The sequence below is a fragment of the Brassica napus genome, chromosome C3 (assembly GCF_020379485.1).
Source record: "Brassica napus cultivar Da-Ae chromosome C3, Da-Ae, whole genome shotgun sequence".
Taxonomy (NCBI): Eukaryota; Viridiplantae; Streptophyta; class Magnoliopsida; order Brassicales; family Brassicaceae; genus Brassica; species Brassica napus.
Window position 1 is genome coordinate 18,173,144 of NC_063446.1, and position 16,076 is coordinate 18,189,219.

Genomic DNA, 16,076 nt, shown 5'->3' on the forward strand with positions numbered 1-16,076 from the left:
AAGTGAAGGTCATCCAACCACTTACGCCGGCGACTAAAATCTTCTAAATGGGAACGGAACATCCTTCGATGGGTTGACTGAAATGCAACTTTGATGGAAGTTTTTCAAATTAATTTCAGTGGCAAAATCATGATGGATTGTTCGAGATCTTTGTGTTTTCAACGTTTTGGTGACTTCTCTAAGGAAATTATGTGTACAAAACAACAACCAAGGCTAATATTTATATAGAAACTAAATCAACTGCTTTCCCAAATGAAAATGTGTCTTTTGGTAACTGAATGGATACTTGTCCATATGTGCCTTTTCGGCCAGAAATTGCTTCTAACCGCTTTGCATTCTTGCCACACGTGCTAAGGCTTTGTCTCCTAAGTCTGAACCCCTTCATGATCGAACCCCTTCATGATCGAACCATGCTCGACCATCGGTCCATAACTACCCTGAACCCGACTAACCGGCCTAACTGCCAAACACACTTCCCAGCTGAATTGAGCATCTTGACAGCTGATCAACCTAGCTGAGCTCGAACTGCCAGTGCCAGCTGATCCAGCTGACCTAACTAGAATGAGCTTGGACTTAAGTTTATTCCAGCTCATCCAGCTAGTTTCACTCTTTTTTAGCTCGGTCCTGCTTATTTTCTTCACTTCCTTTCGTTTTCTTGGTTAAGTCTCGATCTTTTCTAGACTTAACCCTTTTACTCAGATCATGAAATGCGTGTCTTAATTTTTCTTGACTGGCTGAACGTTTTCTCTTCCCTTGGTCCGGTCTGACGGTTCTATCTAGAATCGGGGACATGACAATTTCTATCGGATCTTGATTGTAACATATATAAGTGCCTCCATATAGCTTTCAATAATAACTTTCATCTTGAGCTCAGACGATCTTGAGCTCAGACGTCGGCTTCTCTAGATCATGTGGTGTATGTAAAGTCTAGAAATAAATTTTAATTTGAACAAAAAAATTTACATCAATCGAAAAGATGCGAGACGTGCAATACAAGCTATGTAGGAATGAATAAAAACACAAGATACCAACAAATCTGAAACAAGTATACAAAGTGAAGGTCATCCAACAAACTTACTCCAACAACTACAATCTTCTAAATGTGAATAACCTTTAGTGGGTTGGCTGAAATGCAATTTTGATGGAAGCCTTTTCAAATCGATTTGAGTGGCAGAAGCAAAATGGATTGTTCAAGATCATTTGGGAAATCAAATCCACTCAGGGGCAATAAATTGTCTTGATTAAGGACTCCACTTCAACCAGAAGCATTTGGTTTCCTCCATTCATTACAACTAGGATAAGACCCGCGCCTTGCGCGGAATTAAGTTATTATTTTTATTATATTTTAGAGAATGAAACAATAGTTTGGCTTCATTTGGATTAGGGGTGTTCAATCCAGATATCGTGTTGGTTTCGATTCGGTTCGGTTTTTTTCGGTATTTTGGTTAGTAAAATATAACTACTATTCTAAATCCATATTTACTTTAACTTTAGTCTTTCACATACTTTTGAAAGATTTCAATTGGACAACTAAATTGATCAGCCAATCTTGTTGCTTTAAATCATTAGTATATATATATATATTATTTAGTTTGAATATTTATTAAATAAAAATTCATATGCGTTATATTTTATGATCATTTGTAACTTATTATAACAAAAAAATAATCTATTGATCACAAAATTTTCAGAGTGAGAATCTTCAAATTTCTAATAATATATAGACGTTTTGAAAAATTCAAAATATAACATATAAGAAAAAATATAAATGTTTTTATTATATATTTAATGTGATTTTTTAAATATCTTTTAATAATATAAAATTAAAAAAAGAACTAAGATACCAAAATTGTTATCAAATATTTATTATTCATAATAATTAATTTTCATATATACGTTAATCATATTAGGTAATTTCGTAGCTTCTAATTAAGGAAAGTGCAAAAACAATATTTGGTAGATTATTTATCAATTCGAATATTCGATAGTTAGTTTAATAAAAAATATAATGTAAGTTAAGATGGACCAACCTATTTTTTTAAGAATAGTATATTTTATATAGTCATTTATTAAATGAGAATTTATAATCATACACTTCTATGATCATTCATATCGTTTTATAACTGAATATTTAAATCATCGATAACAAAATTTTCAATGTGAAATATTTAATAAAGTTTATAATTTATAAATGTTTTTGAAAATTCATTGAAAGTTTTAATATTAAAATATTTATGTAATCTTATGGTATATAGTTTAATCTATATATATATATATATGTTTTATTATTAAATGATATTTTTTACTCATATGGTTTTAAAATCATGTGTATCTTCTTATAATATTAAATAAAAGTTCATATTAATACAATTTTATGATCATTTGTAACTTATTATGAAAAAAAAATAATCTATTGATCACAAAATTTTAAGAGTGGCGATCTTCAAATTTTTAATAATTTATAGACGTTTTGAAAAATTCAAAATATAACATATAAAAAAATATAAATGTTTTTTATTATATATTTAATGTGATTTTTAATATCTTTTAATAATATAAAATTTTTAAAAAGAACTAAGATACAAAAATTGTTATCAAATATTTATTATTCATAATAATTAATTTTCACATATATGTTAATCATATTAGGTAATTTCGTAGCTTTTATTTAAGGAAAGTGTAAAACATTTTTTGGTACGTTATTTATCAATTCGATAGTTAGTTTAATAAAAAGTGTAATATAAGTTAAGATGGACCAACCTATTTTTCTAAGAATAGTATATTTTATATAGTTATTTATTAAATAAGAATTTATAATCATACGGTTCTATGATCATTCATATCATTTTATAACAAAATATTTAAATCATCGATAACAAAATTTTCAATCTGAAATCTTTAATAAGTTTATAATTTATAAATGTTCTTGAAAATTCATTGAAACTTTTAATATTAAAATATTTATGTAATCCTATGGTATATAGTGTTTAATCTATATATATATATATATATATATTTATTTTATTATTAAATGATATTTTTTACTCATATGGTTTTAAAATCATGTGTATCTTCTTATAATAAAAATGTTAAACCATTGATCATTAATTTTTAACCTAATAATTTTAATAGTTTTAGTCATTTGTTGTCGTTTTTAAAAATTCAAAATATAACATATACGAAAAAATCTAAATTTTACTTTTATAGCTAATTTGATTGTTTAATTTATTTTAATAATATAAAATTAAACAAAAAATGATGGATGAGATATAAATTGTTATCAAATCTTTATTATTAAAATCATTAATTGTCATATATATATTAGTCATTTATGGTAATTCCGTAGGTTTGATTTAAGGAAAGAAAATAACATATCATATCATTATATCATATAGTTTGACCAACTTATGTATCTAACAACATATAAAAATCGAATGTGGACCTACTTATTTTTCAATTGAATGTAATTGACTACCTAATTGAGTGCCACCTATGCATTGGGGCCTATTTTAATTAATACAAAATTGAGGTTACATCTTTTCAAATGTTCCTCAATTAATATATAGGGGATATGAACCATAACTTTCTTATTGTGTTTCTTTTGTCAGCTTAATTTATTTTACACTTAAACATTAGACATATACATAACAAACATATATGTACATATAGAAAAAAAAAACATTGGAAAAGGGAGCCCCGCCAAGTGGGGGCCCCATTCAAATGTTTCACGATACTATGCACAAGTCCTTCTCTGGCTATCTCTATATTAATATCATCCTCTGCATTGTCCTCTTTTTTTTTTAACCTTCTCTCGTGATGTTTTCTGATTATTAAGACATGTGTTTATGGTGATTTCGTGATGCGTAAGAAGCTGGATTCATATTCGTATGTTTTATTAAACTTTTGCTAATGAATCTACAATTCTCTTTGCTCTGTATTCGTAGCGTTCATACAGTTTTTTAGTTAAGAGTTTGCCGGGTCGAATCGTTGGGAGTATTTTGGGCAATGTTGTCCTTTTGACCCGAAAAAAAAAGAAAGATACGATGTTGTCCTATGCATTGGGGTCTATTTTAATTAATACAAAATTGAGGTTACATCTTTTCAAATGTTCCTCAATTAATATATAGGGGATTTGTTTGTTCTCAAGGATGGATACGGTTCAAAAGTGAATCTCAGATGTTCTTATTAATTGTAGTGAACACAATCAAGATTTAGGAACTTTACTTTTTGATATCAAACCTTAGATGTAAGACTATCAGAATGCTCATTGGATTTTTTTTAATAAAGAAAAAAACGAGACATCGAATAATTTCTAAAATTCTCATGATAATTCTATTTGTTATATTAATTTATTTTTTTCTCCGCCAACATATATGGCTTCGTGAATATTTTCATTAATCAGTTCACAAAAAATATAAAATAATATTATTTTCTTAAAAAAATTACTTTTAAAATTTTAGTAACTAAAATAATATAATTTACTAAATTAGAATATTATTAAATTTACATATAATATAATTCTATATAACTTTTTATATATATGTATATATACTCATATAATGAATCCATTCTTAGAAATATTATTTTTTTAATTTTTTTCGTTCATATATATTACATATTAATATCTGTTTTTGTACAGATATGAGTATTTTTGCAAATCGAACGGATGTATTAAAATTTTATTGCTATTTTGCGAAGTCCTACGTAGGCCCATGGAGATAACCTCAACAAAACATGGGTGGGCCCCTACCGAAGTGTTTAGCGATAAAAAGGAATCTCCGTCCTAAAATTCCAGAATCGATTAGGTTTTTTTCCGACCAGAAAACGCTGAGAGATGCAATTGGTGGCGCTAAATCCGGCATCCATTCCCAGGTCGGCGACACACACCCTAGCCCTAGAGCCTTCCTCCTCTCGTCTTCTTTCTTCTGCTCAGGTAATTTTTTGAATTTTCGATATACTTTTTGTTCTTCTCTACGTTTGTTCGTATCCAATCTCTGACCTAAATTTTTGGCAGAGTTTGAGCTCCCAACGCTCTTCACGTCTCGTAGCTAGGTCTCGTAATCGATTCCCACGATTCTCTCAAAATCTATCGACTCGACGATCCCAAGGTCAGAATACTTCTATTTCTCTCTCTATCTCCTCTTAGAAAAGATGACTCTGTCATTGTTATTGTGTCCTTATAAGCAACTAGTTTAACCAAAACTTGTATAACAACTCTTGGACCAAGCCGAGAGCACTCAGAAAAATCTATCACTTATATAAATCAACTCTGGATTTTACAGTTGTAAAGGCAGTGGCAACCCCAGACCCAGTCTTGGAAGTACCCTTGACAGAGGAAAATGTTGAAAGCGTCTTGGACGAAATCAGACCATACCTTATGTCTGATGGTGGGAATGTCGCACTGCATGAGATCGATGGCAATATTGTTCGAGTGAAACTGCAGGGAGCTTGCGGTTCATGCCCAAGTTCTGTTACGACAATGAAGATGGGTATTGAGCGTCGCCTTATGGAAAAGATCCCTGAGATAGTGGCTGTTGAATCTGTTCCAGATGAAGAGACTGGCCTTGAACTCAATGACGAAAACATTGAAAACGTATATGCTCTTCTTGGTTGCATTAAGTTCTATGGATATGTACTTGTCTGGTGAAGGTGAAACCGGAACTAGAAGCAAAGCAAACGGGATTCTCTTGTGTTTTTTCGAATCATGAACAAGTAGAGATCTTTACGTCTTAATCTTGAGCCCACGTTTGATGTTAAAGCATTTTGTGTTTTGTTTAGGTGCTAGAAGAAATCAGGCCTTACTTGATCGGAACAGCAGATGGCTCCCTCGAATTGGTGGAGATTGAAGAACCGATCGTGAAGATAAGAATCACAGGACCTGCTGCTGGAGTCATGACCGTACGAGTAGCAGTAACTCAGAAACTCAGAGAGAAAATTCCTTCAATTGCAGCTGTTCAACTAATATGAACTTGTCTCTTTCTTTGTATAGTTATTATATGATGTACAGATACTGTGTTTGACATTTGATTTTTCTGCCCACATGTTTTATTTTAACTTTGAGGGTGGATATGGCCTTGGTTGCATGGCGAGGTGAGGCGATGAGTGTATTGCGAGCGCTTTGTGTGTGAAGCAAAAACTATAGTGCAATAATTAAGGTATAGATAGAATAGAACTTTAGAACCAAAGTGCAAAACAGAGTACTTACTAGTGAATAAAAAGATCAGGAGCAACGTCAAACATGTGAGATAGAGAGAAGAACAATAGCACCTGGAACCCTAACTTTAAACTTAGTTACGGTATATAAGACTAACTTAGGGTTTGCAAAGTGCTACGCCTATGATGTGTTACAAATCTAACTCTGTTTAGCAGTTTAAATTTAGCAAACCAATTCGGTTTGACTTTAGATCAAATAACGTGTCGCTTTAGGAGCCTTAGGTTTAGTAAGAAAGCGTAGAACGTGCTCGTTTTGTGTAAGTCGCCACGCCTTGAGATGCTGAGGCGATGAAGACATCGCCAGACCTCGCCTAGCGCCATGGTGCCAAAAGCGAGCGCTTTTTTAAACCAAGGATATGGCTCCGGTTCGAAAATCCTGCTCTCCACATGTTCATAACAATCACTTTTAGTCTTAGGCCAATTGTTTGAATGCCTCTTATAATTCAACAAAAATTGTACTATCCAATTTAATCTAAAACAAATCTCCTAAATAACTTTTTTTTTTTTTAGTTTTTGTTCCTTAAATAGCTATCAAGAATAAAAGTTTCAAAACTAATTTTCATTATGGGTAAAAACTAAAAAGACAATTTTATCTTTATTTACAATTGTTTTTAATTATTTATTAGATACAAAAAATATTTAAAAAAATTGAAAATAAGAAACAGAAATAATTTTTCAATTTTTTCTTTTGGAAAAAAAAATTCAAAAAATAAATAAATTAGGAAATGATTTTCCTTAAAAACGTTTATGAGACGAGTTTGTAAAATAAAATTCTCAAAAATTTAAGAATACTTTCATAAATGTGTAATTAGATTTCTGATGTAACTTGTATGTGTATTTTAAAAAAACTTCTTGAATGTAACATGCATATATATTTTAAAAAATTCTTCTTAATGTATATAACATCTCCATGAATTTGACTTATAAACATATTTAGGAAAACATTATTGATCTTTCTAAAATTTATGAATATATTTCTAAATATGTATAATAACTTTATAGAATTTACATACCAAATTCAGGAAGGTATTACTATAACTTTAGGAAAATATAATAAATATTCAAGTATATCATAGTAATATATATAATTCAAATTCATTAAGATATTCATAAATTTATATTCATGAAAATTTTCCTAAATACACATTTATCAAAACTTTCCTAAATTTATGAAGATGTTATACATATTTATCCATATCTTTCTAAATTTTAAGAAGATATTACATATAGTTAGTAATATTTTTCTAAATATACATATAACTCAAATTTAGGAAGATATCTGATATACTCAAATTGGATCTTTTCTACTGCAAATTAATAATGGTTATTGTAAATCTTTAAATTCAATTCTAGAAAACCGTTTTCACACTTTGTTTCTTGAGATTAATATAGATCCAAAACATAGAAATTTGAAATTTGATAGAAATTTGATCGCTTAAACCATAGAAATTTTAAATAATCAATAGAAAGTCAAAAAACTTCAATATTTCATAGGGGGCAGCTGCCCCTTCTTCATGCTCTCCCTCCGCCTCTGACAACTGAGTAGTTCGATGGTAAAAATAGTAACAAGCAAGAAATCAAGATGATTTATATTCATATTAAAAATGGAACTAGGTCAAGAGCGTTGAGTCGAAAAGCAAACGATCAAGCCACACACATATATATGTTCAAGGAACAAATCAAAACATGTCTTGAACTCGAACAAAATAGCAACATTGATCCATTTTCTAAGCATTTATCCTTTTATAATGCGTTCATGATATCTAAGCTTTTGTTTGAATCAAGGAAATGTAATAAACATTAATGATTAGATTCGATAAGTTCACAGTTTGCCTTTACCCCTACTTTGGATGGTCAAACATAAATCATCCATTCATGTTATTTTTAGCAATCTAAAGCATTTTTATGAGTAGATTAAACATAGAATCATGCACTAATTGATCAGGTTATTGCATATTTTATGTTTAACAATGAATGGAGACAATCAAAACATCAAATCCTTATTTGTGTTTAGCTCATGGATCTATGACTCTTAGTGCTCTAGACCTAACAAATTGAGTACTCAAGCATAGTCACAGAGAACACATAGATGATAGAAAACATGATAATCAATTGCAAAAAATAATAAAAAAGTTCATAATCTTTCAAGAGTATAAAGTTTTTTTCCCTTCAATCTTATAAATCACTAGTTCTCTCTAAAGTTTGTGTATAATAACTAACATGTCTGTAAAAAGAACAATATATTGCAGGTATGTGATAGCTCCATGTTAAAAATGAAGATCCTAGGTAAAATTTTGAAATATTGGAAACTTCTATAAAAATCTGGGTCTCTAGTGCATGCTTTTTCGTAATCCGGATGTTCCATTCTGAAGCAATTACTCCATGGAAAAATCTCCAAATGTACTCAATTCAGCTTGTTTTGCTCCAAATGATCTTCCTTCTATGTAAAGTTTACTCAAGATCTGTAATGACTTAAAAAAAACAAAAAGAATCGATAAAAATCTGAACACTTTACCAAAAAGACACATTCTTACCAAAACCCCCCACCAGCGTTTTTTCAAACCTGCTATATACTTGTTATTTTTTTCATCCAAAAACCTTTTACATTCAACTAACAGTTGCATGAGCATTTTTCATCACTGCTAATCTTTTTATAGACTCAAACCAGTTATTAGACTCAATTAAGCTATATAACCGATTCACGGTTCGACCGTGTCCAACCATTGGGTTGCTCCAGTGTTCAAAACACTGCCATATACATCGTCCCGAAAACAAAGTATCAGAAGATTACATTACGAGTGTTAGATCTTAACCTCAAAATGACCCCCCGATCTTTCTTCTGCTTAACTCTCATTTTATGCCTTTCCTTTCACCTCCATCTTCTCTCCGCTTCTCAATTCGAAGGATTTGATGCTGAAGACGACGATGCTTCCGACGATTCCTCTGATCTCCACCACTCTCTCCCTCCGCCTACCATCACCCAGTCGCACTCATCACTTCCCGATCCACAACCATCTCCCGACGACCTTACCTCCGATTTCATCCCCGAATCAGACCCCGAGCCTCAGTCGGATCCCTCCTCCACGCCCTTCGATTTCTGGGATGAAGACGAGTTCGAAGGTCTGCCAGAGACGATTGACTCTCCACCGACCGCAGAAAACGCCACAGAGACGGCAGATCCGGAGACTGCCTCCACAGCTCAAGACGCCACTCCTCCGAGTAAGAAGAAGAAGGAGAAGAAGTCGTACGCAATCGAGATCGCGTGCGTCTGTTTCTTAATGGCTCTCGGAATCAACTACTTCGTCGGTAAACGTGAGAACGAGCGCCTCGCTTTGGCTTGGGCCGCCAAATTCGCTTCCAAGGACACTATATTCCACAAGAATTTCAGCTTGCTAGGAGTTGGTGACGGAGTGGAGTCGCCGTTGCTGCTTAAAGAGGCGTTGAATGTGTTCAAATTCTACGCGAGCGGACGCAGGTACTGCCATGGATTGCTTGCCACCATGGAGCTTAAGAGCAGGCACGATCTGATCTCCAGGGTTTTTAACTTGGTGGTGCCTTGTAAAGATGAGATCACCTTTGAGGTTTACATGAACGAAGAGGCGATGGATCATGTCGTGTTTGCGATGGCTAAGAAGAAGGCGGCTAAAACTATGCAAAAGGAGGTGAAGGATCTGCAGAGATTCGCCGGGATTGTGTCTCCTCCCGCCGGGAGGAAGTGGGTTTCGGAGGAGCTGAGTGTCATCTCTGAATCCAAGGAAGTTGCTGGGGATATGATCACTGACACTGTGCTTGATCAGGTGAGAAATGTTCTCAGATTTTACAGTTGAACCGTGTCTGTGTGTTTTAGTTTGCAAAAATAACTTCTTAAGCCGTAGTTAGGAGCTTACCAACTAGTAGTCACAGTTTGGCTCATATTACTTGAATAGGCCTTGTTGCTTGGAAGAAAGGTTTAGTAAAGAACTAAGCATAATGAGCTTAATAATTCAGTGATGGAGTTTGGTCCATGGCTCTATCTCTGTTTCTATCTGTATAAGCGGGAAAATAAGGGAAAGCAATCGCCTTCAATATGAACCTTAATTCGATTCAACATAAAATTTTGTTTTGATTAATGTTACACATTATGCATCTCTAACATATCTTTGCTGCACTAACCACTTACGGGCATGCGATGTAACTCTGTAGGTTTTTGGTGACAAGGCTATGGAGAAGTATGGGAAGAACTTCATGTCGATGCATATCTCTGACCAACACCCTGGCAAACACAGGAAGATGATGCTTTTCAAGTTTTCCTTACCAGATGCTAAACACATGGATGATATCGTCCGGCTAGTGGCACTAATTCCATACTACATCGACTTGGTAGGACGGTACAGACTCAGTACCCAGGTAAGGGGAAAACTTATTATTTATAGCCTCCTAGTCCAGAGTTAAATTGCATTGCAAGGCTGAATATAGTATATGTTTCTTGATTTAATGAAGGCAAGGAATAAAACTGAGACCGGTAGGCAAAAGGCAGCAGAGGAAGCCTACAAGGAACTTCAGAACGCGAGGCAAGAGGCATTGCAGAAGAAGAAGGCAGAGAGGAAGAAACTGATGGAGGAAGCGGAAGCAAAGCTGAGCGCAGAAGTGATTAGGAAGAAAGAGGTTAAAGAAAGAGCAAGGCAGGTGAAAAAGGCAATGCCCAAAGTTAAGATGAGTCGTGGTCACTAAGCTAAAAGTTCAATTTTTGTTTCGTTAAGACCACTCTTTATACTTAAAAAAGCATATCAAACATTATCACGTGTTTTACTCGGTAGCTTCTTCTTTTGCTTTTCATTCTCTTATATGCATTGTCATACCATTTTTGAATGATGTTGGAGTTTTTTGATGTTGACCATGTGAGAGCTTTGTGGAGTATATTAATGGCAAATGGCTTATGGCAGCCATGTATTCTGTTGAAATTTAGAAATACTGAACATTAGAGGATGAGAAAAGGATGACAAGAGTTTATGAAAGAGTAAAGTTGATGTTTCAAAAATGAAGCACAAGCAGAGTAAACCAAAGCTTCATGAGTGTTAGATGGTGAGAGATCTTTAACAAAAAAAACCAAATAGTATCACAAATAGTAACAAAAAATAGTTTGAAAACAAATGATTTTGATCGAAAATGCTATATCATCAGCCAAATAATTATTAACAGTTTATCTGGCTCATTTTTTGCCAATAAAATTAAATCAAATCAGCAAATAAAACCACTTAAACATCTTGGCAAATAACAATATGGTAGCAGATAATTTTAGATTTAAAAAAAAAAAAAACTTGGTCCAATTCGACATTAAATGTAAACTTAGAACCGAACAAAATGGTAAGTATCTAAATATTTTTGGTTGGCAATATTTCTGAAAATCAAATATGTAACCTGAAATTGCAGAGAACCCAAAATCGAACCGAACCATTTAAACCAACGTCCAGCCCTTCACGCCGTTGGACCCATAAAGTACAGATATGGATAACCGATCTAATAAGCGGCTTATTATTGGAGTTTGGGTCAGAATGTTGGGGCTAAATGAGGACTGTGATTAGGCGCAGAGTCACAAGAATGATATCTGCCTTCCTCTTCCAGCAACCACTCCCAATCTCTCCCAAACACCAATACTCTCTTCTTCCTTTAACCACCACCCAGCGATTCCTCACTGCAAGCCACGGTTTTCGAACTTTGTCTACCAAATCAATTCCAAACATGCAGGATTCAGCATCAGTATCTTACCTCTCGCAAAGAGAAGCCGCGGAGATTGATGAGACCTTGATGGGTCCTCTTGGCTTCTCCGTTGATCAGCTCATGGTCTCTCCCTTCCCTCTTCCGCTTTGGTTTTACCCGCCTGATCATGATCGGTTTTCTTATCCTTCTTGCAGGAACTGGCTGGTCTTAGCGTCGCTACTTCAGTTGCTGAGGTAAATTGAATCCCAATCTTTGTTTTGTTTTCGTGAGTGTTGTTGTAATCAAGACCTTATAAGAAAAACCTCAAAGCTTAAGTGAATACCCAAAAGAGGCTTTCTTTATTACAGCAACCCAAAACAGGATGGATACACAAACCTGTAATAAAATCGAATAACAAAAGTTCAAAATCTTCAATATATCCTCGCTAGCCTGTAGATTGGTTTTGAAGTCTGTAATATGTTTTTACAGGTTTATAAACCATGTGAATATAGTCGGGTTCTAGCAATCTGTGGTCCTGGAAACAATGGTGGTGATGGTCTAGTTGCAGCCAGGCATCTTCACCATTTTGGTTATAAACCCTCTATCTGTTATCCCAAACGTACTTCCAAATCACTTTATACCGGACTCGTCACTCAGGTTCGCCACCACACTACTGTTTATTTTTTTTTTATTATAGTGCTTGCTGACATGACTGTCTCTTTTGTAGTTGGAGTCACTATCTGTTCCTTTCGTCTCCGTTGAAGATCTGCCTGAAGACTTGTCAGTGGACTTTGATGTTATTATAGACGCAATCTTCGGGTTTTCATTTCATGGTAACTATTCTCCTATGATTGAAACACAACGTTGGTTGGTTCGTGTTGCTAATTGTTTTTTATGGAAGTCACCATTTTGTACATATAGGTGCTCCAAGGCCTCCTTTTGATGCCATCATCCGGCGATTGCAGACCCTCCAAAAACGCCCTGTCATCGTCTCTGTGGACATTCCCTCTGGTTGGCACGTTGAAGATGGAGACCATGAAGGTGGAGGCATTAAGCCTGATATGTTGGTATGCCTCTTTTAATCATATCTGTTACCATCATACTACTTTATCAATTGAATCTTTCAACTCTTATTAGGTATCTTTGACTGCCCCAAAGCTATGTGCCAAGAGCTTTTCTGGCCCTCATCACTTTTTAGGTGGGAGATTTGTACCACCTTCTGTTGCAGAAAAATACAAGCTCGAGCTTCCTAGTTACCCTGGTACATCCATGTGTGTTAGAATTGGTAAACCTCCAAAAGTTGACATATCTGCTATGAGAGTGAACTATGTCTCTCCTGAATTGCTTGAGGACCAGGTTGAAAGTGATCCTGTTTTACAGGTATTCAATGAGCAGAAACTTATATTGCTCCCAACTCATCTTGTTATACCACTCTTTCACTTTTGCTCAATTTTTATGCCTTTTAAGTTACTCGTTCTGCTAGATTACTCACTCGCTGGCTGCTTAGTTATCGTGCTTTCTTATGAGATATGAGAGACCCTCCTCTTTTTTTGTTTTTTTGTTTTTTTTGTTTTGCAGTTCCGTAAATGGTTTGATGAAGCAGTTGCTGCTGGATTGAGAGAAACAAATGCCATGGCTTTGTCTACCACAAACAAGGACAGAAAACCGTAAGTATACTTTGTTGTTCTAAGAGACTTCACTCCATGGAACAATATGCGGTTGAACCATGTTCCAAAAGCCCTTTTTTTATCTGCATAATTCTTATTTGTCAATTGTCAATATGTTTTCTAATGAGCCTAATTCTGCTGCAGATCATCAAGAATGGTTTTACTAAAAGGATTTGATGAGAATGGATTTGTGTGGTTAGTACATATCCTCTCCCTTTTCTTTTGAGAGTTTGGGATATGAAGATCCCTTTGATGTTAATTGCTTGAAATTGTAAAAATGAAGGTTCACAAACTACGAAAGTAAAAAGGGTTCTGATTTATCAGAAAACCCTTTTGCAGCACTTCTGTTTTACTGGGAGGACATGAATAGGCAGGTATGTGTTTTCATCTTGCCTTAACCTTTTGTTCTGCTAAGAGTTAATAACTTGGTTACTGAATATCTAATATCCGTTCTCCCTGTAACAAAACCAGGTAAGAATTGAAGGACCAGTGGAGAGAATGTCTGAGGAAGAATCTGAGAATTACTATCATAGTCGTCCTAGAGGAAGTCAGATTGGAGCTATTGTTAGCAAGCAGGTGCCTTATTAACTGTTGTTATATTTATCATTAATATGATGTTGGTTGGACTCTCATGCTTAAAATTTTGGTTTCTATCAGAGTTCTGTAGTACCTGGCAGGCATGTTCTATACGACGAATATGAAGAACTAACAAAAAAGTATTCAGATGGGTGAGTTATAAAATCTTTCAATCCTTCAAAAAAGAAAAAAAATTAAGTTTGATTTGATGTTCTTGATTGATTGATTACTTTTGTCTTCTTTCTTGCAGAAGTGTGATACCAAAGCCTAAAAACTGGGGAGGATTCAGACTTAAACCAAACCTTTTCGAGTTTTGGCAGGGACAGCCATCTCGTTTGCATGACAGGTACCTCTTTACTTATATTGCAGTTTCGTGGAGACCAATCAGGTCTCTGTCTGGGTCTAAGGACATGTTTCTAGCTTGAAATGGGTCTCTTAATTAGGCTTAAAAACGTAGAAATGTTTGCTGACATATGATTGTCGGGATTCGCAGGCTGCAGTATTCTCTACAAGAAGGGAATCCTGCGTGGATAATTCGTAGATTGGCCCCATGACTTCTAGTCACTTCTTCCCTGTGAAGAAGATGATGGCTGTTTTGGTTTTATATCAACCACTACACCGTGAGAATAAGATCTTTATATACAGTATATAGCATTGTAATGACTTTATTTCCATGTTTGTCACAAAAATAAAGTGCTTTCCAGTTTAGCACTCAATAATGTCGTTTATTTCTTCTCAATCTCTGCTCTCATGTCATCAAAGGCCCTTAAATTTGTGGTTTGGCATCTCTGTCATAGTTTCTATACTGATGTTTTAATTGTTCAATCTAGACTTAAGATTATGTCTTCCAAAAAAGACATCAGATTATTATTGTTTGTTTTTGTTTATCAAATTTAGAAACTGATCGAATTTGTTGCTCTATGTACTACTTTAGTTTGTTATCGAATTCTGCCCAGTATCGAAATTATCTTTTCCATATACGCTATTCATGATACATTTTCTGTTTTGACATATCTATACTACTACTTTTTTAGTTCAATCAAGGCTTCTTCAAAATCGTTCCGGCTAATGTCCGAGCCATGATATCTTGGGAGTGTACACACAGTGTGTAACACACTGCACAAAAGTGTATAGTAAGAAATTAGTTGTCTACCAACTGTTGTGTTCCAAACAATTCTATAATCTCTCGCGGATCAGCAATGAAGGTTTCATTAATCTTGACGAACGCATAAAAATGCTGCTAGTGGTGAATATTCATAGGACGGTCGAGGGAAAATGGACATTTAAATCTTTAACTATTCGAAATCAGCAAGTTTAATACTAAAGTATTCCTTGCACAATTTTATTCCCCAATTAGTGGTTGATTTGGCAAATTGGTGACTAAAAAAATCAACCATTAAGTCATAGACAATTTTCGCTAGGTTTTTATCAATTATCCTCAGCATTGAACCTGGAAAACTCGAAATTCCCAATTTCAAATCCTAATTTTGAGTGAAGACGATTTTCGACGAAGAAAAAAGGCGATTTCCAGTGATATTTGTTTCTGTGATTGGGCCGGATTTGCTTTCTTACCACCGAAAATCGCCTTTGTTGTCACCGAAAATCGTCATCATTCAAAGTTAGGGTTTGAATTTGGGAATTTCGATTTTTTCAAGTTCAATGACAAAGATAATTGATATAAAACTAAAGAGAATCTTTTATGACTTAACGTTGACTTTTTTAGTCACCAATTTGCCAAGTCAACTATTAGTTGGGGGAATAAAACCGTGCTAGCAATACTTCGATATTAAACATGCTGATTTCAAATAGTTTAAGATTTAAATGCCTATTTTCCCGGACGGTCAGTGATAATATTTTGCTCCGTCTTCATGCGAGCGAAGTAGAAACGAGAGTCAGAGCTGAACCCAAAAAACGTAATCTCTTCTAACATATGCGCACTCATCC

At 34.2% G+C, this 16,076-nt stretch overlaps 3 protein-coding genes across 4 annotated transcripts; all 3 read left to right on the plus strand.

Annotated features, from left to right (window-relative positions):
- Positions 1-4,679: 4,679 nt before the first annotated feature.
- Positions 4,680-6,054, plus strand: LOC106388493 (nifU-like protein 2, chloroplastic). 2 transcript variants are annotated; one of them, XR_007321351.1, is made up of 4 exons: positions 4,680-4,933; positions 5,015-5,108; positions 5,283-5,712; positions 5,779-6,054. XR_007321351.1 is itself a non-coding variant. In XM_013828571.3 (4 exons), the coding sequence occupies exons 1-4, from the start codon at positions 4,835-4,837 to the stop codon at positions 5,965-5,967; spliced, it is 693 nt and encodes a 230-aa protein (XP_013684025.1). In that variant the 5' UTR covers positions 4,680-4,834; the 3' UTR covers positions 5,968-6,054. The 2 variants fall into 2 exon arrangements, 1 of the variants encoding a protein (XP_013684025.1); XM_013828571.3 differs by having other exon boundaries at positions 5,283-5,593.
- Positions 6,055-8,933: 2,879 nt separating this feature from the next.
- On the plus strand, positions 8,934-11,153 carry LOC111204459 (uncharacterized protein At5g49945). The gene is made up of 3 exons (XM_022699238.2): positions 8,934-10,010; positions 10,396-10,599; positions 10,693-11,153. Exons 1-3 carry the CDS (start codon positions 9,033-9,035, stop codon positions 10,921-10,923), a joined length of 1,413 nt encoding a protein of 470 aa, XP_022554959.1. The 5' UTR covers positions 8,934-9,032; the 3' UTR covers positions 10,924-11,153.
- A 558-nt stretch (positions 11,154-11,711) lies between these two features.
- On the plus strand, positions 11,712-14,871 carry LOC106388489 (pyridoxine/pyridoxamine 5'-phosphate oxidase 1, chloroplastic-like). Its single transcript, XM_013828566.3, has 13 exons — positions 11,712-12,033; positions 12,105-12,143; positions 12,379-12,546; positions 12,617-12,722; positions 12,811-12,956; positions 13,027-13,269; positions 13,468-13,556; positions 13,701-13,751; positions 13,840-13,930; positions 14,028-14,132; positions 14,214-14,284; positions 14,383-14,478; positions 14,626-14,871. The coding sequence occupies exons 1-13, from the start codon at positions 11,758-11,760 to the stop codon at positions 14,684-14,686; spliced, it is 1,542 nt and encodes a 513-aa protein (XP_013684020.1). The 5' UTR covers positions 11,712-11,757; the 3' UTR covers positions 14,687-14,871.
- Positions 14,872-16,076: the final 1,205 nt, after the last annotated feature.